The 25,338-nt window shown below is 48.9% G+C and overlaps 1 protein-coding gene across 1 annotated transcript in view; it reads right to left on the reverse strand.

Annotated features, from left to right (window-relative positions):
- Window positions 1-1,226: 1,226 nt before the first annotated feature.
- The window catches only part of Wdfy3 (WD repeat and FYVE domain containing 3), a 253,962-nt gene continuing 229,850 nt past the window's right edge, over window positions 1,227-25,338 (reverse strand). The window contains 10 exon segments of the mRNA XM_028867282.2: window positions 1,227-4,570; window positions 11,386-11,583; window positions 11,931-12,042; window positions 12,303-12,638; window positions 14,552-14,648; window positions 16,049-16,231; window positions 18,723-18,902; window positions 20,786-20,944; window positions 21,757-21,911; window positions 21,995-22,142. Coding sequence (XP_028723115.1) covers window positions 4,441-4,570; window positions 11,386-11,583; window positions 11,931-12,042; window positions 12,303-12,638; window positions 14,552-14,648; window positions 16,049-16,231; window positions 18,723-18,902; window positions 20,786-20,944; window positions 21,757-21,911; window positions 21,995-22,142 — 1,698 coding nt within the window. The 3' untranslated portion in view covers window positions 1,227-4,440.

Here is a 25,338-nt window from a genome sequence, read left to right on the forward strand (position 1 = left end):
TGACAGCTCCATTCTGTTTCTGTTTGTGTGGGGTTGTGGGTGGAGGCCAGGGGTAGACATCAGGGTCTTCCTCAGCTGCTCCTCAGCTCATTTTTCTGAGCTGGATCTCTCATCGAGCTTGAAGCTGATTTGGCTAGAGTTGGACAGAGCCCGGGGAGCCTGTCTGTTTCTCTAGAACCAAGATGGCTCAATCACTGCACTTGTGGGTTTTTTCCTCCCCACCTTTTTTTTTTTATTTATAGACACATGTAATTTGTTAACATGGTTTCATCATTGTTACTTTAAAAGGAGTTACTATGCCAGGGCAGGTGGCATAGGCCTTTATTCCTAGCATTTTGGAGGCAAGCAGTTGGATCTCTGAGTTCCAGATCAGCCAGGGCTACTGATGCATTGGCCCTGCATTTTCTTCTTCTTCTTTTTTTTTTTTTTTTAAATGTTACTAAATATAATTTTACATCTTGGCTTTTACAAGACTTTAAATATTGATGTATACTAACCATATGAGAAAAAGCTATTTGAGGGGTAAGTCTAAGACTAAAAAGCTGTGTGTTCTTCTCCCGTGCTCTGTATGTGGAGGGCATTCAACAAATGAAAAATTGAGACCGTCTAAATAAACCTAAAGAGCGTTCTCTATTTGTTTCTTTCCTGGGAATGCTGCTACCTTAAAACCAAATGGCTAATGATGAGGATAATGATAATACCAGTAACGGGCTGTGAATCTCAACGCTGGGAGGTGAACTGGAAGGCACAGCTGCTCAGAGTGGCTGCAGGACTTCAGAAGACAGGTGGGATGGGACACAGACACACGCACACACACACACGGACACACACGCACACACAGTTGTGCTTTTTACAATGACAAATAGAAAACAATGCTCAGAAAAAAAGAACCAAAATCATGCAAAAAGGTCTTTTTTTGATAGGCCAATTCAAATTTGAAAGCATGTCCCCCAGAAACCACTGGCCTCCCTTTTCTGCCACCCCTCCCCCCCAGTCACCAGCCTGGGGAACCCAGTATGGCTGGGAATTGAGGATGTAGAAGGCCTGGTTCATAAGTGTGGATCAAACGGGAACTTTAATGTGACCCTAACGGCTCATCTCTGCAATTTAAGCAGAGAGGAAAGAAACGCGAGCAACCAGGAAAACATTACATAAGCATGGAGGAGAGTTAGAATCACTTGTGTTTTACTTTTCTGAAGAACTTAATTTAAAACAACTTAAATTTCTTTTTGTGGTAAATAGTAGGTATTTATTTGAAATGAAAAAAATACTTAAGTACCTGGACTATTGCATTTAATCATGGATTGTACTTGTCTACCTTTTTGCATCAGACAGAGATACAGTGAACACTCAGAATCACAGACTGCACACCAGATAGGAGTTCTGCAGGCCTTTTACATAACCACCGGAGAAACAGATATTGGATTCTGCAATACAGTACAAAAGTCCACAATCAATCCAGTCGTAGCCAGTATCTTCAATTTACTTCTGCTGCTGTACAAATAATTGGCCAGTACTAGGGCTCACAAGTTAACAACGGGACAAAAATATACATCGCACTGACACAGAAAGTCAGCTCTGTTAATAATGGTCATGCAACAAGTAACCAAACTTGCTGAAATTAAAAATACTTTCTAAAAACATTTTAACAGCATAAATAGTTTATACAGTTCCTTTACCAAAACAAAATGTATTTAAATGATACAAAGCAAAAATAAGTTTCTACCACCTTTATACATAAGAAAGTGCAAAATAACTTATCTAGAGTGTTTTGCTATTCTCCAGAGGGCTGGCTGCTACGGGCAGCTACTTCTCGTCTTCAAAAGCATGACGTTACACTTGCACGCTACACACGGATGTGCCAGAGTACATGGATGCGTAGGGATGGATGCATGGATGGATGGATGGATGGGTAGAAGGATCAACAGAGATCAGGCTGGAGCCCCGTGAGGTACTCAGAAAAAGAATATAGACCACAGGAAAGTGGACACACACAATGTTGCTAAGCAGATTGGCACAGAACACAGAGGAATTACCAGAGAAGCAATGAGCCAGCGGACGTGAGTGCGTGCGCTACCCTGTGTGAATGACTGTGAGTTCTGCAGAAGTGAAAAGAAAACAAAAACCAAAGCTGATGGAACAAAAAAGTTGCCCACAGCACCAGCTGCCAGAGGAAATACTATTGTGAGGGGTTTGGTTCCCACATACGAGTTATGGAAGTTGTGTCTGAAAGTGTAAGAGCATTCATCCCGTAGAACTGTGGGCTAGACAGAGGAACAAGCTTCAGGTGGCTCACACACATTCCTAGAGTCCAGTCCTGGAACACCTCTGCCATGGGGTGTGGGGAAACGTGGGTCATGGGCCAAAGGAGGGCGCTTCTTTTCAAAAGTGCAGAGTAACACTGCTACAAAGCGTCCAGAGGCAGACAGGGCCAGCCCACCACCATGCAGCAGCAGCAGCAGCAGCAGCAGCAGCAGCAGCAGCAGCTTCTGCAACTGGGGAACACCAGCGTCCGTCTAAGAACTCGATGGGGAGATGGCGGTGCGTGAGACAGAAAGAAAAACAAAGCAAAAGCAACTTTTCTTCAAGTGAAGAGTTAATGCCAACCACCCTCCTCCCCGCGTCTAGCTGAGCGCTTAGAAATGGAAGCGCCGGAGTCAGTTTCGCTATGGATCAGAGACTGCAGGCTGAAACCTCGAAAGGAAGGTTTAAATTTGGGAAACATAAGGCACTAAAGCAGCCGTCACGTCACGGTTTCTCCTGGAGACCTGCTGATCAGGAAGAACAAGCTTGTTCTGAAGCTGCTTTCAGCCCATCGGGTACAAGGTCACTGTTGTACCAAATGCCTATTTCTGGACACATGTGCATATATGTGCATTTTAGTGCATAAGTGTGCCTGTCACCAGGGCTAAAGATGGAGAGTTAGGGAAGCCAAAGCCACTGTCCTTTGAATCATGCCTCCCTCTGTGGGGGTGCCACGGCCTGTCCTTCTTGGGCCATTAGTGATTCTACATTGTTCAAATCACAGGGCTTTTAGAGTTGTTCATATTATTAGCACTAAGTATCTGAAAATGTTAAAATCTAGATTAATTGTTTTATTTGATTTCATATATATATATTTATATTTATGTACATAACACACATTTTAAAAAAATCCCACCACCAAAGCCGTTTCTCTATAAACTTATCTCTTAGCTCCCACCAGCTTTAATCCTCCTGGATTTGTGTGTTCTGTATCCAACTAGTAGAACAAATTAAATAACTAAATATTAAAATACTGTAATTATATTCATAGCAAAACCAAAAAAATAGACATCGATACAGTATAAATCTCACTGTTTTCAGGTAGATGGCCTTAAATGGAGAAGGTTCATTTTAAGCAGTTCTGACATGATCCAGTTTTACAAGGTTTAAATGTTAATTCTGTACACTCTTTTAAACTCTTTTTTGAAAATAAGATGTAGTCGAACACAGTGTCTCCAAAGACACACACTTGTTATGCTCTATGCAGAGAAGCTAATTTGGGGTCACATGCAAATATATTTCCATTAGCTGAGGCAGGGCTGTGCTCTGCCTGACATTGGTCACCTGATCCCCTCTAGGCGATGCTGAGGTGTGCTGGGACCACGCAGCCCACAGGTCAGTTTACGGGGCCCGTCACATCAGAACAACACTGTGGCGGTATGCAGCCAGAACATGATGCTCAGGTATTTGCAGGTTACCTCATGACCACACTTCTTTTCTCCCACACTAGCTCCTAAAGCAGGGCTACAATATTTTGGTTACTAGCCTATTTTTAAGTGGAGATACTGTGGGCAACTTCAAAGAAATGGTATCAGGCACACAGGCTTGGTTTGAACAGGAAAAAAATATTACAGATAATGTCTTTGAGGATAAAAAAAACCCATATTTATAATTGAGAGATGTTAGACAAACCTTAAATAGTTCATTGAGTTAGTGGCTTAGTTTGAAGTCTCATGTTACAGGCAAGTAGGTCCTTATTTAGAAAAAAAAAAGGCCTTTATACCTATTTACAATATACACAGCTGCTTGCAAAGAAGTCAGATTTACAACCGTTTTCTAGAAGCCTTATTTTTAAAAGTTTTTGTTGATTTTTTTCCAAATAAGGATGAATAGCTCTATAAAAATGAGATGCAGGAGACAGCTGGGAGTACGGCGTTTGCTCTTGGAGACAGCTACACTATGGGTGGCCCGGGTTCTGAAACACTCCTGGGAACCACCTTGCTTTCCAAAAAGCGTGTGCTGTTCACTGCATAGTGCCTGCCAGTCACCGGCCTCGAACCCGTGATCCATGATCCCTTTGAACTCGACACTTCAAACACTCAGCCTGAAGAGGTGGGTCAACGGAGCCTGCTTCCATGTCCTCACAGCCATGGCAGGACCCAAGGAGCTCCCCAGGCCACGGTCGCGTCAGCCCCCTCAGTCCCGGCAGTTCCGAGGTCCGTCTTCCATCCCTCTCTCGTGCTGCAGGCTGTAGTAACAGTTCTGACAGACTCGCACGGGAGAGGAGATCTTCAAGCGCTTGATTTCTGACTGAAATCGACTGCACCTGAAGGAAGGGAAGAGAATTTAGTCACGGATCCTCTCCATGAGCCACCTGTGGTGAGGACGCGGGGAATGGGAGACTGGGCTGGGAAGCAGCAGCCTGGCGTCAGAGAGCAGGACACAGGAACACGCCCAATGCCACGCTGGTTGGGCTCATGTTGCTGCCCAGGACCAAAGAACACCGCAGTGAGTAGCCTGCGGAGACGCCAGGAGAAAATGAGAAAAACACAACAGAGCGGGGCTGCAAAACTGCGTCCACCCTGAGGCCAGGAGCTTTTAACTGCTTGGGAACCCCTGCTCTGCGTCAGGGAGGTGGCTGGTGGGGGTGGTGGAGGGGAGCCTGATGACCAGCCAGGAGATCGATCGGAGTCTCACCCCTGAGCTCCACAAGGTGGAAGTAAAAGACCGACCACTGCCGAGCTTCCCGTGACCTCACATGAGCCGGGCGGTCCCCCAGGTTCTGGCTATGGGTGTGGCAGGTGTGGCAATGTCGTCACTGAACCTAACCTTTCCCATTTGATCAGAAGACTCAATGGCCATCTTGCCCTACTGCCCACTTAGATGCATTTCCTTGTTTTGAATTTCTTGCCTCCTAGGAACTGCTCATTTTATTTCTGTCAATTTATATTAGTTACATATTTATCGATGGCATTCAGGGATATTTCTAGACACGTGCAAGCACGCACTATCTAACCACTCATCTCTCCTGTCTTTGTCTCCACCCCCAGCTCCTTAACTACTATCTACTCATCACTACTTTCAGGTCAGGCCAACTTTCATTTATTCACTTTTTAAGTCTCAGTATATGGCCTTGGCTGTGTGATGTATTTGTCTTTCTCTGTATGGCCTACCTCAGCACAAATGCCCTTCAGCTTCCTTCCGTCATCCTTTAAGGACAACTAATACGGTGTGTATACATATGCACCGGAAATTTACGCCATCCTTACATTTTATTTAACGTGTGTGTGTGTGTGTGTGTGTGTGTGTGTGTGTGTGTGCAGCACACGTGGAAGCCAGAGGACAACCTCTGGGAGTTTGTTCTCATCTTCCATCATGTGGGTCCCTAGATTTGAACTCGGCTCACGTGGCTCATCTACAGCCATTTTGTAACTATGAATCCACTCATTCGTTGCTGGCTACCTAGGCCGACCCTACCTGTGGCGTCTGTGACTAAAGCTACGATGAACACGGCTATGCAGATCTCTCATGTGCTGGCTCACTTCCATTTCTTTGGATGTATACTCAAGGATAGCTGGGCCACGTGGCCGTTCTTAGTTTTCCATCCACTGCATTGATTTACATCTCACAACAGTACATGAGAGCCTCGTGTCCTCCTGTCCTCAGGGACATTTGTTACTGTTGTATTGGTGGCCGTTATTCAGACTAGGGTCAGATGGAATCTCACTGTCACTCTGATTTGTATTCCCTAATGTCACTGAGTATTATTTTATATATTTACTGGTTATCTGTGAAGTATCTATTCAGATCAGTTTTTAATCTAGATTTCCTAGTTTTTGTGAATGTGTTCTAGATGCGAATCCTGTGTGAATAGCTAGGAGGTTTTCTCCCGTTCTATAGGCGGTTTCTTCAATTGCTCATTGCATACTTTTCTGTGCAGAATCTTTAGTGTGATGAGATTCCATTTGTCACGTTTTGCTTTTGGTGCTTTGGAGTCTGATCTAGAAAATTGCCTAAACCAGTAACTTTTTTTCCCCTTTGATGTAGCCGTGGCTGTCCCGGAACTTGCTCTGTAGACCAGGCTGTCCTTGAACTCAGAGATCTGCCTGCCTCTGCTGGGATTAAAGGTGTGCGCCACCACCGCCCAGTCTAAATCAGTATCTTAAAGTATCTCTCCTGTGTTCTCCTTCGGTACATTGAGAGTCATTTGAGCTGACTTCCATACAAAGTACTAGGGAGGGTCAAGCATTAATCTCCTGCACGTGGTTACCTGGTTTTCCAAACCCAGGGTTGAAAAGGCTGTTATCTTCAGTGTGTGTCTGGCAACTTACCAGTCAGCCACAGTGCACAGGCTTACCTATGTGTCTGCAAACTAGCCCGCTGGCCCACCAGTCTTTTATTTCAGCACCATGCTGCTCTAGCTATTATGGCTGATTTCTTTTTGTTTCCTTATTAATTTTAGGGTTGTTTTCCCTAGTTCTATGAAGAATGCCATTGGTATTCTGAAGGGGACCACCATGAATCTGAGCTTACTTTGGGTGGCATGGACATCTTAGATGACCATATTCATTCTTCTAGTTCGTGAGCACGGGAGGCCTTCCAGGCTTTTACTGTCTTCTTCCATGTCATCCTTCAGTGTTTCATGATTTTCACTGTGTGTGTGTGTGTGTGTGTGTGTGTGTGTGTGTGTGTGCAGGGCAGAGGTCAACCTCAGGTACTGTTCCTTAGGAGCCATCCACTAGGTTTCTGGAGACCACAGACCAGGCTAGGCTGGCTGGTCCCTCAGCGCCTGTAGCATCAGGCTCAGTTTCTCATGTGGATCCTGGGGTCCAAGTCTGGTCCTCCAGCTTCCATGGCAACCACTCATCATCCGAAGGGTCTCCTTAGCCAGTCTTCACTTCCCAAGTTGTTGATTCCCAGGTATGGAAGCTTGCCATTCTGACTGCCTTCATCTAGATGCTTTGGTATGTTTGAAGCTGGCTATTTCAGAGCTATGCCACTGAGGAAACATCACATTACACTGGTTTTTCATGCTTTTCCTCTTCTTATATTGAGATCTGTACATCTCAGAGAGGTGTACCGCTTAGTTTTAATCATCAACCCGACGCAACTTGGGAAAGCAAGTCTCAATGGAAGGACCTTCATCCAATCCAGTTGGCTTGCGGGCGTGTCTATGGGGCATTTTTTTTGATTGCTAATTGAGACAGGAAGGCCAAGCCCACTGTGGTCAGGGGCATCTCTGTGCAAGTGGCTCCGGGCTGGGTAAGAAAGCTAGCTGAGCGTGAGCCAGAGGAAGCCAACTGCGTGTAGCCTTCCTCCACGGTTCTCCCCAGTTACTGTGAGTTCCTGCCCGGACTTCCTTCAGAAATGAACCTTGAAGTATAAGCCAACCAAACCCTTTCTGACCCAATTGCTTTGGTCATGGCATTTACCACAGCAACAGGAAAAGCAAGCTGGGACAGGGGTGAATGTCTCTACCACTTTCACGAGATAGGGAGAATTCTACGGCTATGTCTTGGAGTATCCACTGTGCAGTGTTGAGTTTATGTCCAGATAAGCGCTATACGGCAGCCTTGCGGTGGCCTCTCCGGCTTTCATTAGTGATGCTGGGCCAGGACCTCCTGGATGGAGGCTGGCGTGTGGTCAGGTGTGGAGTAGATGGCGAAGTGGGGGTGAGTGGTGACTGCTAAAGGGGCTGGAGGTCTTCTCAGGCACTGCTGCAGATACTGCCACCTGTAAGGATCTGTCACTGGGGGCACCCGTGTGCAGTCGGGGGTCTGAAGGCCCTCCTCTGACTGAGGTACGGCCCGGCTTGTTTCAGAGGAAGAGCACCCCCCCATGGCCCTCACCCCCTCACGGCCCTCACGCCCCCCTTCGTCAGCGGTGCACGACCAGACAGTGTGTGTTTCTATGATTACGGCAGGGACCACCATAGCTGTGTGGCCAGCAGGGGCTGTTACCCCCTCTGCTGCTACTGCGATCAAGCCTGCACAGAACGAGACTGCAGCCTCCCTCCCCACCCTGTGCATGGGGGTCATCCGGGAAGACCTGGGAGCTTGCCCCTTCCCGATTCAGAAATGCTTGCAGGGGTGGGTGAGAGTAGAATACAAAAATCGCTGGCCAAGTCCAGGCATCCAGAGGCTGTGTGTCCCGTGGCTGGGACTGTGGCTGTTGCTCTGCTAAGGCCCTCTGGAGGGTCCTTTGTGTGTGGGAACAGTGGAACCACAGAGTTCTTTCTTTTCTTGGGAACTCTGTGGGAGGGTGGGAGTCAGTGTGTCAACAGCCTTCCTTCTGTCCAGGTCCCCGTGTAAAACTCGTCACAACTGGCCACACCCTGGAGGGCAGGCTCCACTATCCTTGATGCCTCTTCCAATCTGTGCTGACATCTGCTTTCTAATTAATAACTCCTAACACTGGGTGTCAGGGTAACTCTGCTGACCCATGATTGGTTCCTGAGGCAGCTACCCAGGAGCCAATGTGGCGGAGTATTTGTGGAGTCTTGATTCATGGTATTCTGACCTTGGAGCAGTCCAAATTCAGTTAACGGGTCTCTTTTCAAGATGGCTCCTGGTGGTTCAATGGGAGCTGGAGTGATAGGCCCCTGTGCAGACTCAGGTTTCCAGGCCAGCTAAGCTGCACGCCTGTATGGGCTGCGGCGCTTCCTGGGATCTCCCATGGCTGCCTGGCTGCTTTGCTGTGATTCTCCTTCCTCTCTTCCAGGTAGAGGGCAGACTTCTCTTCCCCGGCACCACAGCAGCGCAGGGCAAGGGGAGAGGTATGCTGGGATAGTTTCTTCTATGTTGCCTTTGCCTCAAATCTCAAGGTTTTATGAGGTTTCCGTTTCTCTCCTGTTGATTTCCAGCGTTCACTCACAACCACTCAATTCGGGATGTGATACCCATGATGCTTTGGGTCTGTGGAGAAGCAGGTAAATACTGGGCGGTTCTAACCAGCAATGTGCTGGTTAACCACTGCATGTCTAAAAGGGCGCTTTGCACAAGTTTTGTCCTTCAACATTTTGCTTATATCCTTGACCATTTTTCTTTTCCTCCTCTTCCTCCTTCTCCTTCTTCTTCTTCTTTGGCTTTTCAAGACAGGGTTTCTCTGTGTAGTCCTGGCTGTTCCTGGAACTCATTTTGTAGACCAGGCTGGCCTCAAACTCACAGAGACCCGCCTGCCTCTGCCTCCCAAGTGCTGGGATGAAAGGTGTGCGTTCCCACACCCAGCTGATCATTTTTATTCTTCTGTATTGGAGATCGAACCCTGGAAAGTGAGACTGTCGGTTCCTCATAAATAGGAATACAGCGTGTCCCAAACATGCTAGCAAGTAGACTGCACCCCAGTTCTGCAATCATTTCTTAAAAGCAATTTCTTTGGCTTTTCTCATTAAGTGCAGTGCCTGCACAGGCCACTCAGCATTGTCTTTCAAAAGTACTGAGGGTTTCTTTTCTTACACTAAAGTAGGAAATGCCGCCAGGCATGGCATTAAAAGTCACTTTGAGCTTGGACTCTCACAAAACAGAGATGCAGATTCACATTGTTTACCTGGTTGTCAGAAACTAAACCAAGTGCTTAAGAGGGTCACTGGACTGACACCATCAGGAGCAGAGGGCAGGAAGGCTGCGGGCCAGGCTGCTCCTTCCTCCCCAGGCTCCTCCTGGGCCTCACTTAGTCAGCAGTTACCACTTAGCCAATGCTCTCAATAGCCTTCACCACACATCTGAAAGCCATGGATAATTTAACAAATTACCTATACTTAAGATTTTGAAAACACTACAAGGAACAGGTATGCGGCAGTATTGAGCACCACACTGGGGTGCTCCACCTGTAATTAAGAAATCAAAGCACAGTGCTACATGGCAGGACCCTCTGCCCCACCTCATACAAGTTCCAGTCAGAAATGCTGGCAGTGACATTCCTGCTAATTCACTTTCAATCTACTTCCAAGAACAGGGCTTTTAGAAAAAATAGTAATTAGAACACCTTAAATCCCAGCTATCCGTTGTCTCTGCACTTGCTATCACTGGGTACTCTCTAAGCTCTAAAAGCAGGCTGTCTTTATCCATCTTTCACACACAGACAAGCTCAGGGGGCTTCAGTAACTTGTGAGCGTTTGGCCAGAGTCAATGGAATGGCCGCCACCTCCTCACCTGGAACCATATGTTGCCTAAGGAACCTCAGAACTTGCCTTAGAAAATGATTATGTAGGTGTCTTTTGTGGAAGTGTTTACAGTGAGGCAATGTGGGCGTCAGAGTGGCATGTGCAGGGATCTCCTGTGTGTGCAGGGCAAGGGAGGCCTGCTCGTGTGAGCACCTTCATCCTGCCTTATCATAGCCAACCTATACTCCAAAGGGATCAAAGATTAAATGTAAAAAGTAAAACTTGGAAACTTTAAAAGACACTAGTTTCCTGTCTGATCAAACTTAGGACACACACATCCTAACACACACGCACAAACTGCATGTATAATAAATGCAACCAAAATTGAAGCCTCTGCACCAGACAGTACAAATGCAAAGTTAAAACAGAAGCCAGAGACCTGCAGAGTTGATCTATCCTGTCTCCTGGGGGGAGGATCGGCACTTAGAACGGAATATTCTGTAGCATTATTTATAGTGTTTGCAAAACGGAAAGGTAACACCAAGACTCCTTAGGAGGCAAGGATAAGGAACACGTTCCTACAAAGTCCTGAAGTAAAATCCCCGGCACACTGTTAAAGCGAACATACTAGAATAATGGTCATCTGTGAATGGGTTAGAAGGCTGAGGACAACTTTACAGGAAAGTGCAAACAGTGCAGCGTGTAGAGCTGAGAAACAATAGTGTGTGTACAAATGCCACCAGCGAGGGTGGGCTGGACTGAAGGCCTACGTGCAGTGTGGATGTGCCCACACCCCGTGTGCCTCCACAACAGTCGTGACGAGGTGAACATGTGCATTTCAAGTCAGGGTGACAGCTCTTTTGGATGATTTCTGTACTTACTATGACAGCTCTTAATCATAGAAACAAGAGGAGGGCAGAGCTGAAATCGGTTACACCAAACCGGCATCCTAGAGCGGGGGGCCCGAAGCCAGGCAGAGCTGGCGCCAGGCCCAAGCAAACGGCCCTCCCCCTGGGACCCGCACAAGTCGGGACACTCACTTCTGACAGAAGAGCTGCCCACAGTTCCGGCAGTGGTGCCGTCTCTCGGTGAGGGAGAAGCGCACGGAGCAGCCCGAGCAGCCGTCGACGCCCTCGTCCTTCACCCAGTGGTCAGCGGCAGAGCGGCCGGGCTGGTCACTCACCGACCAGCTGAACACTCGGCCCCGACTGTCGCCGATGAGGATTCTGCTGTGATCCCTGTGGAGAACACGAGAAGGAAAAGATGGTCCAGGGCTCAGGGTGTTGAGGAAGCCCCGATTCCCTCAGAGGGAGCTAGTTAAAACAGACAAAAATCAATCCGGCCTGGATTTATTTTCCCATTTCTATTTTCCTCGGCTCAAGCCTTGCTGTGTCTTTAAAGCACACAGGTGGCATTTGGTTTATTTGTTGGGAATTAAAATCCACACAGCGCCAAGTTTCAGACCAGAAGAAGCAGAGCAGACACACAGGATAACACAGGTCTCAAGGATGGGGTCGAAACCCGGGTCCCTAGCTATGCCAAGGATCCAGGAAGACAAATGGGCTCCGAGAAGCCTGGCCCTTACTTGGAGACGCCCAATGCGGTGACCTCAGCTGGGTGCGCATTGTCCTTTCGATCGAAGGCCGTGTGCATCGTCAGCTTGCTTCTGAACACCAGCTGCCGCTCCCACCGGTACCCTGGAACGGAGGGGTGGGAGACAGAGACCAGCTAGACCCAGGGCGCTCCATCCATCAAAGCAGGGTTTGGACTGGGGTTTCTTGTGTAAAACATGCCTCGCTTGATCTACAGGGGAGCTGTCTGAGGCCTTTGTCTGTGCCCGGGCCACAGAGCTGGTCAAGGGAGCTGGACCCCAAAGGAGCTGGACCCCCCGAGCTCAAAACACACAACCTATCACACCACTCACAGGCAGGGAGAAAGATACTAGATCTCAAGTTACCAGGTTTTAATCTGCTGTAATTCCGTGCTTCGATGGGGATGGGGTTGGGGCTGGGGTGGGAGTGGGCGAGGGGGCCCTGCAGATGTGCTCTGGTCTGGCCCTCAGAGTAGTTCACAAATATGAAGCCGTCCTTCTCATCAAGACTGAGCTGGTCGGACCAGCGCCTGGAGTCGTCGGAACTGCTGTCCGTACACCACGTGGCCGTGGCTCTGCAGGAGGCGGCCCGCGGCCTGTGGCTGGTGCTGCTGGGCTGGCTGGCCGTCTCCTTCGGGTCCTGGCTGATGCTCGGCTCCTCCGTTTCGGAATCCGTGCTGTCTTCATCCTGGGCTTGCTGCCCTGGGAAAGCACGAGGGGACGAGAAACGGCAGACGCATCAGTCAGACTCACTTTGGGCCTTGCTCGTTTTCCTTCCGGTGGGTGGAAGGCCCAATCACAGCTGGCAGGGCACTCTGAGCCAAGTATCTCCAGTAAGGTTACACACAGTAACCAAGTGTAGGATCTGCCTTAGAGTTCCATTTGCTAGACCACGTCTGAGAACGTCTGTGGCATGGCATTTTACCCTTCAGAGTGGAACCCAGAGCACACGCTCCCTGACACCGTGTGGCTGCTCTGGCTCTCCCCACAACCTGGTTCCCCTCACTTGGACTTGCAGACACCATTTCTCCACTTGTCTTCCCAACGTCGGTGTGAACTGGTGCTACCTGACGTGGGGACCCAATCCCACGGCTTCTGTGTCTAAAATCCTGCCCAGCTCCTCAAAGCATCTCCTCCCTCCCCCAGGCTCCTCCCTGCCATGCCTCTGTATTCGACGTCCTCTAAACTATGAGCCCTGTACTCTGTTTACCAACAGCAGAGGAAGGACCGAGTCCAGGGCCCTGGCTGCGGCCGTCGGTAACCACGTGACTTCTAAGACGAGTAAGTTCCTTGTGAAAGTTTACATTTTGAATCTTTCCTTCCCATTGTCATTTTACATGTCCTAACACCAATTATCTACTTCCTTCGGTAACACCTCCCAAAGAGAGATAAATAGGAAACCGTGTGCACAGACACACAGAGAAACTGATAACAAGCACTTAGGCGGCAGCTCGCTACACACAGCAACACAAATGTTGCCGACACACGCAGACTTAGGTCCTATCCCAAGCTGCCGAGGGATGGCTCTGACCTCTCGGGAGCCTAGCCCAGATCGCCTTCCTTGAGCCTCATCCCTGGGACACGGCACAGTCAGTCCTTCTCTGTGGACTGTTTTCCTTCCTGCAAACCTGCCACAGTACAACAGACATGGACGATGACACACGGATGTCTCTTCACCCCGTGGACGACCCTCCTTCCATCTCATCGTTCACTGTTATTCATTAAAGAAAAGTGACTCACTTCTCCCTGGACCCTGCAATCCAATGCCTTAGATAAAACAGCAACCCCAAACAGTTACTGAATCAAACTTTCCCGAATTTTATGTTTTCCCCACCAACACTTCAGATCACCTCTTCTGAGGCTACACGTCAGCCCGTAGGAATTCCCACTATCAGTATAACGCAAGCACCAGGATGTCCTGCTGATGGGATTTATTTTTTCCAGCACAGAAAGCGGACACTGTGTGCTCTTCTGATAGTGTGCCTTTTCCTTCTATCACCAAAGTCATTCAATTCTCAGTGTGCAGAGACTAACTACAGAGGTGACGTGAGGTCATCAGACTGAAACTGATTCTTTCCAGTAAGTCATCAGTGCTAGACCAGGAAGGGAAGCCTCTGGAGACAGCGGCATGGGGCAGGATGCCGCTGGCTTCATGGCACTGTCCCCAGATGCTCTGTAGAGACATCAGAAATAACAGCTAACAGTCTTCAGGTGGAATTAGTGTCCACACGAGCAGGAGTGGGCAGCCTGAGCACTGATGTTTGGCTTATGAGCAATTTAAGGGCCTGGCGCCCACCTGTTTCTGTCCACATTGCACCCCACAAGCTGGGCACAGCAGCTGTAGAACTGAGGTGAGGAGCTGTCTGATTTACCGAACACCATGTCCCCAGAACCGAGACTCGGCACTTCAGGAAAACCACTCCCGTATCTAGCCTGCCTCACTCAGAGGGCACTGGTGAACTAGGCACACCTGGCCACAGGACCACAGAAACTGTAGCAGAGATGCAGTGCTGTGCACAGCACCCAGCCTTGCCTCCTGAAGCTACTCGGCGTGAGGTGTCGTCCCCGCCCCCCCCCCCCCGCCCCGTGACCTAGACAATCAGAGTGGTAAGTACCTATCTGCGCTTCAGGACAGCCTTCTTGCATTTCCAGGTCTTCTACAGGCTCAGGAGCGGGGGTTTCAGGAACTTGTAGAAATTCCATCCTCCAGAACTGTAATACAATGATGTGGAAACAACACCACTCAGAGTCACACCGGAGACAGCGAACACCACTCAGAGTCACACCGGAGACGGCGAACACCACTCAGGGTCACACCGGAGAACCGCGAACATGCTACTTCATGAGGGTGCGCTCTGAGGGCCAGGAGGACGGTTCCAATGGTTGCCTCTAAACAGGTTTTTCTGAAGCTGGGAGACCGCTTGCCTCACACGGTAGCTATCCCTCACTGGAGGGTCAAGACAGTTTAGAATCATGGTCAGGGTGGTGGTTTGAGTGAGGATGGGCCTCAGAGGCTCCACAGTATGTGACTGGTTGGTTCCAGTTGGTGGACTATTAGGAGGCTTCAAAAGCTCACCCTAGGCCCGGGCACTCTCCCGGCCGCCTCCTTTCCTTTTTGTTTCTGCTCTCCTCTCCTCCCTCTCCCTCTCTCTCTCTCTCTCTCTCTCTCTCTCTCTCTCTCTCTCTCTCCCCTCTCTCTCTCCCCTCTCTCTCTCTGCCTCCTTTCCATTTTGTTTCTGCTCTTCTCTCTCTCTCTCTCTCTCTCTCTCTCTCTCTCTCTCTCTCTCTCTCTCTCTCTCTCTCTCTCTCTCCTCTGTCTTCAATCTGAGGCCAGGATGTAAACTCTGAGCTATGCTCTTGTGCCCTGCCTGCCTGCTGCCACGCTCCCTGCCACGATGGTCATGGACTCACCCTCTGAGATGGTAAGCCCTCAATTAAATGCTTTCTTTTACAAGCTGCCTTGGTCATGGTGTCTTCCCAGCAACAGAATGGTAACAGTAACCAAGACAGTGACTGGGGAAGTAAACTTGTTTCCCACAAAGACCCCTTTAAGTCCTGCATACAGGACTACAAACCCCACCTCCAAGCACATTTGTCTGTGGCAGTTTTGGTAGTGCCTTAAACATCTGGTGGTGGAGGCTGTAGCCTCAGGAATGCAGACAGAGGTGTGTACCCCCACCCCAAGCTTGCTGTCTGAGGCATGTAGTTTGGGAGGGGCTATCAGCTTCGTGGTCTCTAAGCCTGAGCTTATGATTAAGCAGGCTGATGATCAGTCACCCTGCTTTGACAAAGGGCGCAATTAAGGGAAACAGAGTTACAAAGAAAAGGAAACTCTCCTGAGAGAAAGCCACGCACCTGAGTGACTACAGAGGTCAGCACACGCACCTGAGTGACTACAGAGGTCAGCACACACTCTGTCTTTTGTGTGATGCCAACCCACATAGAAAGCAGCAAAACACATGTACTGCATTTAGGTTTCAGCAGAAATCATGTAGGCCCCAGCCTGAGCATGGATGTAAGGCCTCAAGGCGTGTGTGCACGTGTGCATGTGTGCATGTGCGCATGTGTGCATGCATTTGAGAACAGCGGGACGCTTTTCTGAGGTCACTTACCCGAACCACCCCATCTGAGTGTCCCGTCACGATGACATTCTGTGTGTCCCATTCATTCATCTCGGACACGCAGCAGCAGATGATCTGCTGACTCCTGCCTGTGAACGTGTTCACACTCACGATAGGGTCACCGTTGATGCTCCACACATGGATGTACGTGCCGGCACAGGACACAATGTCCCCCTGAGGAGAAGAAGGGGAATCTGTCAGTCTCTTTACGCTGAGCTTCATATTCCACGTCTAGCTCTCAAAACCTTTTTTAGTCCTGAGGACTTCTGGCTGGATGATTTCTGAGGCAACCTAGAAGTCAGTTCTTGCTATATAAATATCTTCAACAGAAGCTTCTTCAAGAATTGAAAGCCGAGTCCTTGCCGGAGCCAGGCATCACACATGGAGGCGTAATGAACTCAAAACCAAGACCGGAGAGCAGAGGGAAACTATGAGCTTGGGTGTGCTGCATCTCTCCTCAGTAACTGAGAGGACAGACGGACCCCACAGAGTACTGTAACGGCTACTGTAAAACCTGTGTCTACAGCAAGCGAGGCCACCAACCAACCTGCGGGTTTCTAACGAGAGGCAGGAAGTACATGCAGTTCACTAAGGAGCTGGACAGAGAGTTGTGGGTGGATGGAAGGGAAGCCACAAGTTACTTAGACATGACCAAGCCATCTTTTAGAGATTATGTGTACGAGTGTTTTGTCTGCACACATGTCTGTGGGTCATGTGTGCCTGCCTGCTGCCCACATGAACCAGAAGAGAGGCTTCAGATCTCCTAGGACTGGAGTTACAGTTAAGAGGCCCCATGTGCATGCTGAGAATTGAACCCTGGTCCTACAGAAGCACAACCGGTGCTTTTAACCTCTGAGCCAGCCCCTCTAGAACAACTTCAACAAGCAAACAAAACAAAACCAACCCAATGGCTCCGTACAGCCAGAAGCACTGGCTGCAAGCCAGTGTGTGTACACTGGCTTCGACAACAGACGAGAAACACAGTTCTGCCTACTTCGGAACAAGCCCAGACTACAGTGCTATGAATCACGGCATCAAGCACCTCAATAAGTAACACCAAGGCCTCGGGGTTATGTTGGGCTCACAGTCTGAGAAAGTTTTTTAGGTGCAGTATCCCTACAAGCCCCCCAAAGTCATACTTCCACCGGTGCGTACCCCCATGCAGTCCCAGCTCCGAGCACGCCTATTCCTAGCAACCAGGCACTCTGGGTTGGCTATTCACGAGAACGGAATTTCTTCAAGTGACTACAGACTATTTGACTAACGCACAGTTAATAATACTCAGTGTTATAGTTTGGGTGTAAAATGTACCCCACAGACTCATACACTGGGTGAGGCAGGAGGCACATGTGTGGAGGTAGATCACTGTAGTGTAGGCCTTTGAGGGTTACAGCCTGGCTCTACTTCAGGCCTGCTCTGGCCTGAGTTCTCTGCTTCTTAGAGACTTCAGTAGAACAACTGCCTTATACCCACTCTCAGCCCGTAGACTAGACTGGGTTAGCCGCTGTTATCTTCCTTTCAAAGATGGACTACGTCCACTTAGGTACCACGAGCCAAGACAAACCTTTCTCTCCTGCTTTTGTCAGGTATTTGGTTACCAGGTTGAGACCATTATTACAAATAGTATCATCTGGGGAGAAGCAAAGCGGGAGGGGGCCTCCCAAACGAAAGGCTGTGTGGATGCGAGTGAGGACACCGGGAAGCCCAGGGCAGGGCCGGGGTAAGATGCCAGTGAGCAGGTGTAGCTGCAATGCCAACGGGTGGACTGCTGTAATTCCCAGGACCGATCTGCAGATGCCAACGGGCAGACTGCTCTTAATTCCCAGGACCGATCTGCAGATGCCAATGGGCGGACTGCTCTTAATTCCCAGGACCGATCTGCAGATGCCAACGGGCAGACTGCTCTTAATTCCCAGGACCGATCTGCAGATGCCAATGGGCGGACTGCTGTAATTCCCAGGACCGATCTGCAGATGCCAACGGGCGGACTACTGTAATTCCCAGGACCGATCTGCAGATGCCAACGAGCGGACCGCTGTAATTCCCAGGACCGACCTGCAGATGGAGGACCACCTACACAGGGTGTTCACAGGCAGGCCTCAGCCGCTGTAAACCCACAACTGGGCTCCCCTGGCTTACCATCCCCACTCAGCAATGGATCTACCTCAGGAGGCCTTGGCTGTCAGGAGACTCTGGACCAATGTATTCATTTTATTCTGACTCATTTATTTATATATGAAACACTAACTTTTAAAAAAGCTAGTACCTTCTGGTAACTTTGAAACCTGGTTTTTAAAGTAGCCTGATAATTATTTTATCTCTTGTTCATGGACCCAGGGGTTAACACTTTTTACTGTACATTGTAATTAAAAATTTCAACAAAACTCTTAAACTTTTAACGAGTCCCACAATTTCCTCGTGGTTGGAGAAGTACACTCTGGAATGTTTTATTTTCACCAACTCTTGCTCTCTTTAAAGTGTGCAGTAGTGAATGGATTGTTTTAGGATAAAACTATTGTCTGGTTATAAAATTTAATATCCATTTGCTTTTCAAGCAATTTATAAACCAAGCAGAATGCAGTGTCTTCCACACCGTGAATATCCATCAACACAGACTCCAGTCTTGTTTAGTCCGGCCCGTATATTTCCCAAATATACTACTTACGGTTAACTCATTAATACAAAGAGCAGAAACGGGAGCTCGGTGGCCGCGGAGCTGGGTTAGGAACGACAGTTTGTTCAAATCCCAGATGATGCAGGTGCGGTCTCGGGACCCACTGACAATTATGTGATAGGCTAGCGACGCGGTGGCGCAGGTGACGGTGTCAGTGTGACCCAGCAAAGCCTACGGAAAGAGAAAAGCGAGCAGTCAGGCCAGTCACAATGGGGGGTCTCCCAGCTGTGAAGACAGGACAGGCTCATCACCAGCGAGCCGGATGCCCAGGGTGGGGCCACAGGCTAGACCCTTCTCTCCATCTTTACATTTTTCTCAGTAGGAAGGAAACGGTGGCCTCGACTTTTGAAGGAAGAAGGAATGTCCGCCGCAACTGACGTGGATTTCTATCCACTCTTCCCAAGTGGTCATACACTGACTATGGGCCCAAAGTAGAGAGTTTCTATTCTCTTGCCATAAACGCTTATTTAGATGGTTGTGAGCACCTACGATTTTAAAAAGTGTACGAAAAAAAAGAAATTAAAATGGCACGGTTGTGGTCTGTGGTCCTAAAAGATGAAGGGAGAGGTATGGTCCTGACATACGGCCACCGTGCTGGAGTCCGCTATCCTGCACGGGAGGTGTCTGTGTTGGGGCGGAGGGGGCCCTTCAAACTGACTGCAGCAAGAGAGCTAACAGGACCCAGGAACTGCAGCGTGTGGAGGTTGGGAAGAGTTTGAAGACAAGTCTCTGCTCACTGTTAGGAGTTCCAGTTACTGGAAACGTGCCTCCTCTCCTGTCCCCAGCGGGACGTGCTCATTTAAATGAGGAGTTGCCTTAACTTTTTGGTCATACAGACATCTGGAGGTATGCCGAGTAAGCATGGAAAGCTGTTTTAAGTCCTAAATCTACACCAATGGCACATAAGCTCACAACCCGTTGGCTGATGGGAAGCAGTTCCTTTAGAGAGTGTGGTCAGCAAAACCACCAGCAGCCTTATCTGTGACACCGTGGAGAATGCCCTCACACCGCTCAGCTCAGTGGGGCGTCTAAGGAGCCCTTGGTCTGTGGAAGGTTGCTGGACAGGTAACTTAATTCTTTCCATACATAGCTAACACACTGATTTTGGCTTTAAAACAGACTTGGAGTCAGATCTGAACTTAAGTTCTGGCTCTATCTGTCGCAAAGGTCATGTTGGCATGCTTTGTATTCTAAGATGTGCTCCCTCACTCCCAGACACAGTAACTACCTTGGATAACTTGAGGCTCCGAGTTCTGTATGAACAAATGAGACATTTTTATTAATAAACTGCTTTTCAAATTACATCCTAAAAACATAGATGTATCCTCCTTATTTTAAAAACATCTGCGCTAAAACCATCACAGATGAAGTACTACAACATAGCTTACTACCAGGGATATGACTCGGTGGGCAAAGGAGTCTAAGCACAAGCCTTATGCCCCAAATTCAATCCTCAGAAGCCACGGAAAGTTGGAAGCAGAAAATGGACTCTGCAAAATAAAAAACAAAAAGCTTTTGCATGAAGTAAAACTGGAATCAAATAAAGATGAAGTAATTGAAATACTTGACAGCAAGACCATCAGTGCTCTGCTGGACACAGGTGTACATCCTGCATGGCCTCAGGAAGGACAAGGGACAAAAGAGGCGACTAGACGTGGTACTTCAGCGAAGCGGCGCCACCGTGGGAGAGCATCTACATGAATCTACAGAAAATATACCTGGCTGGCAAAACACTTCAGTGTACAAGTAATTTCTAAGAAACATTTGTATTTCTTAGGTATGCAGAAACAGTCGTCAAAGACAACTTCCTTTAGCTCTTAAGACACTTTTTGAGAAACAGCATTTTCTAATTATTGAGAAGCCTGTCTAGTAAATTAACCTGTTTTGGGTCAGGTGCAATTCCATACCCAGGGGGTTGGGGATCGTGAGTCTGAAGACAGCCTAGAGTACCCAGCCTCACCCCTCAGAGCTGAACGACACCCTCCCCAAGCATGTTCTGGAGCCTGGCAGCTGAGCAGGAGAATGTGGCCACCCTCTGCCCGCTGCGTGCTTACCTGCTTGAGCGTGAGGGGCTTGGCTTTTTCTTTGGAGGTGCCCATCTCCCACACGCACACCACTGTACTTGTTCCACCCGTAATCACCAGCTTGGGGTTGGGGCAGATGGCACAGAGGATCTGGCCCCACTCGGACAAACATTCATAAACAGTCACCGCCTGTGAGACAAAGTGGACGTGAGACACATGCCACCAAGTGCTGCAGACTTCAGCCACACAAGGGGCAGAGCTGAGTTCCCAGAGAAGGTCGTGGGAGGCAGCCCAGGCAGGCACTGTCTCCCACCCTGAGCCGGGTTCAGTTACAGTGAACAAGGTTCAGTTAGTGACAGTTTCTCTGACGTTCTACCCCAACTGCCCAAGAATGTCTAAACTACAGAAGCTGCTAAGTATCAAAATTAAGAGACCGTGTGCGTAACAGTCTGATCTTTATCCAGTTTGGGAAGATAATGTTCAACCTGTGTGATGATGGTAGCATGGTCAAAAGGGCCTGTACGCTGTGGCCACTGAAAGCATGCATAGGGAAAACACGCTTGTTTGAGAACAGTGCCCAGTGTGACCAGAGAGTGGGAGGAGCCAGCAGAGGGCAACATCCACTAAAGGATCACCCATTTGCTTTTCTAGGCCACAGCAGCAGCGTCTGTGCTGGGGGACGGGGCTGCTTTAGGGGACTAATATGGTAAGTGGCCAGATCGTTACTTGGCAAAAAAAGGGTAGTCAGTTTGCAGAGAGGGTGAGCCCTTTGCTGGCTAGGGTCTCTTAGAAGAATTCTGGGAGCGGGAGGAGAGCTGTCTGCACCCGCTTCACAGATTTCCAAGAAACACTCGTTCTTCTGCAGCTCGCTCCTTGATCTGGAGCAGGAAGTTGCCTTTGGAGGAGCTGCTGACAGAGGCTGGCCTAGCTTCTCCCCGGCTGTTCAGCCCCGTTGTCCAGACCACGAAGGGGCGAGGCTGAAGCAGGCCAGCAAGGCGCACCTTGTCTGACTCGTAGGTCCCCAGCCTGCAGCTGAGGTCTGCGTAGCCCCAGGCGAAGGTCTTGTTCCAGGCTGGTGGGATCAGGACCTTGTTCTGCTCCACTGCGAGGATGCCTTTGTCCGTGCAGACGATTTGCCCCACGGGCTCTTTGAGTTCTACGAAGGAACCATTGCATGAAGTCAGATGGGGACCCGGACTCTCAGGCTCACACCCCGAGATCTGGTGCCCACCATCTTACCTTTCACTGGGGTCAGGGAAGGCCTCAGGTTGTCTAGGTGATGGAAGAAGATCTTGTCACCCGTGACTCCCGGCGGGATGGAGATCCCCATGTTGTCTCCGTTGAGCCGACTCCTCACTCGCTTTGGCGGATGGGGTTTTTTAAACAACTGAAGAGGATAACACACGTTATAGGACGACATGTACTCAGCACTTTGTGTGCCAAGCATCATGGCTTTCTTGACATAAGATTTACATGCATTATATATTGTATTATCCCCAGTTTTCACCTGAGGATAGCGGGTCAGAGGCTGAGACTGGGAGACTTTACCACAGTAAGCAGGGACAGGATTATGGCGCCGGAGCTGGGGTCACCATACCCAACACAAAGCTGAATTAACTTCCTGAGAAAATGTCATTACTCAAACTATGCACTGACTGACAGTTATTGTCCAGTGGTGTTTAGAAGGCAAGCAGTTCTCCATGACCTGATCTCCTGTCCCTGAAGGCAGACACTGTAACAGGATGTGGTCCTGCTCGGCACAGCCATCCTTAAGGGGACTCAGCAATGCTGCGCCCCGCACAGCTGTCCCTAATGTGACCGGACGACGCCACTTTGGTGTCTCTGAGGTGCTCTTGCTGCAAATTTATGAATCCATCTTGCATTCGAGGAAAGAAATTCGAAGAGGTTAAGAAGACTGTGAGTGTCCACAACACAGTAGTCAGGGGCAGGACTTGTATCACAGCGCTTTCTGTCAGGCTCACTCTTACTTTTTTTCCCCAATAAAACAAATCTTTAAAAGAAGAAAACAACTTTGGCATTTCTTTGTTCACTATTTCTACAAGATCAAAAATATTAAAAGTCCACTTAATGTTTTTTTTTTAAACTCTTTGAAGTACTTATATTGTCATTTATGCTGGGAAACTGGTATTTGGGAAAAAGTGTCTGCGCTCTTACAATGATCCACAACCATATTCTAGGAGACCTTACTGGGATCACTGGAGAAAAAAATGGGGAAAACACCTGACATACAGGAATCCAGGTGCAGACTCCTGAGCCTTTGAGACCCTTGTTTCTAGTTTAGATATATGTAGGGACATGGGCCAGGGTTCTGTTAGTATCTACAGATTTGGACATTGTAAAACAAAAACACACACTACAAAGCATGCCTAGAAATGGAAGAACTTTACATGAAGACTGTTCTTGTTCATTTTCTGTTAACCCAGACAGGCTGCAGTCGTTTGGGAAGAAAGAACCTCCATTGAGAAAATGCCCTGACCAGACTGGCCTGTGAGAAAAACCTGTGGGGCCTTTTCATGATCAGTGATTGACACAGAAGGGCCCAGCCCACTGGGCAGGCGCTCTTGGTGTGTATAAGAAAGCAGTCTCTGCAAGCCGTGGGGAGCAAGCCAGTAAGCAGCACCCCTTCATGGTTTCTGCATCAGCTTCTGCCTCCAGGTTCCTGTCCTGACTTCCCTGGATGATGGGCTACAAGCTGTAAGATAAAATACCCCCACCCTACTTGCTCTTGGCCCATGGGGTTTATCACAGCAATAGGAGGTCTGACGAAGGCTATGGTACTGTGCAGAGTCACAGGCATACAAAGTTATGTGCATACAGTGACCATACAACCTACGTATGAAAGCATTCTCTTTTATTTAAAGGAATGTCTTAGAAATAACTCGGCTGGCTTCTTATACCAAAGCAACACAGCAATCTTACAATAGTACAGGGTCTTTAAAATTGTGTGTGTGTGTGTGTGTGTGTGTGTGTTACTTGCAGTGCCCTCAGACACCAGAAGAGGGAGTCAGAGTCCCCTGGAGCTAGAGTTAGGATGGCTGTGAACCACCCAACGGGGGAGGGCTGGAAACTGAACTCTCTGGTGCAAGGTCTTTGAGGTTTGTTCAATACATGCACTTCCTGCAGATATCCTGCCCCTGTAACCCGCAGGAAAGAGCAACAGGTGGGGGGGAGGGGGAGAGGGAGGTCTCAGCATCACTCTGCTCTGGAGGCAGACTTGGGCTGCATGGTGAAGGACAGGACTGGCTGTCCCACAGTCCTCCGTTGCTTTTCCACGTGCAGAGCTTGCCATTCTTCCGTGTGTCCCCAGTGTCAACACTAGAAACCTTGGAGATGGCAAACCTATGGAAGACATAACAGCTGCCCCAAGACCCAGGAGGCCAGGGCCCTCAGTGCCGAGCAGCAGGCCTTGTCACAGGCGGGTGGCATGAGCAGCCGGGCCCTGGGTGTGTCTGCCATGGTGTTGTGGGGATGGAGGAGGGAGGTTTGCTCTTCACTGGGCTCAATGCAGTGGTCTCCAGTCTGGGGGCTGTGGGTCTTTCTTCCCAGTGTTCAGATCTGGGGAAGCTGCCACTGTCTGTTCAGACAGTCCTACCTCAGCACAGCCCTTTTCCTATCTCCACTGAGATTGAGGCCCAAACAGTCACAACAGACCTCCATGATGATTACTTATAACGACTGACTTGAGACCTAGAGTCACCTGGAAGTCGCAATGAGGAATTATCAAAATCATCAAACTGGCCTCTGAGCATGTTTGTGGGGATCATTCTGATCGCCTTAAATGAGGCTGGGATACCCAGCCTGAAACCGAGTGGCAGCATCCTCAGGTTTTTGGCCTTGGCCTGCATAAAAGCAGAAAAAGTGCTCTAAGCACTAAGCACTAATTTCTCTCTGCTCTCTACTGTGGATGCGATCTGTGAAGCAGCTGCTTCAAAGCTCCTGCCTTGACTTCCTGAGGGACTGTGATCAGGGACTGTGAGCTAACATCAGCTCTTTCTTCTCTAAGCTGCTTCTTGTCTGGGGACTTTATCACAGCAGCAGCCATACACTAGGACAGGCACTAAGTGGTCTTCAGTTCCCATCACGGTTCCTCTAAGGTGTGTGTGTGTGTGTGTGTGTGTGTGTGTGTGTGTGTGTGTGTGTGTAAGAGAGAGAGAGAGAGAGAGAGAGAGAGAATGAGAATGCATGCATGTGTGTGTATGTGTGTGTGTGTGCACATGTGAGAGTGTGTGTGTGTGCGCATGTGAGAGAGAGTGTGTGTGTGTGTGTGTGGGCGGCTATAATGAACACACTGAAGTTAAATGCAGCCATGCCGTTTCCTTGCCTATGGTCACCATTGGGTTTGGACTGGCATCAAGATGAAATCCCATCTCCATATTCTGTGGCCCACAAGGCACCTCCTGGTAGGTCTTGAGCACAATACATGAACATGTACCTAGTTTCTGAAGGAAAACTATGAAGCAACAAAAACCCTATGTACGTGGACTGTGTAACAGGAAGGAAAGTAATAATGAGCCATCTAGTGAGTTTCATGGGCAAGTGGTCGGCTGTCAGTTACTACTGCA

Source organism: Peromyscus leucopus, chromosome 10 (assembly GCF_004664715.2).
Source record: "Peromyscus leucopus breed LL Stock chromosome 10, UCI_PerLeu_2.1, whole genome shotgun sequence".
In the NCBI taxonomy this organism is placed as follows: domain Eukaryota; kingdom Metazoa; phylum Chordata; class Mammalia; order Rodentia; family Cricetidae; genus Peromyscus; species Peromyscus leucopus.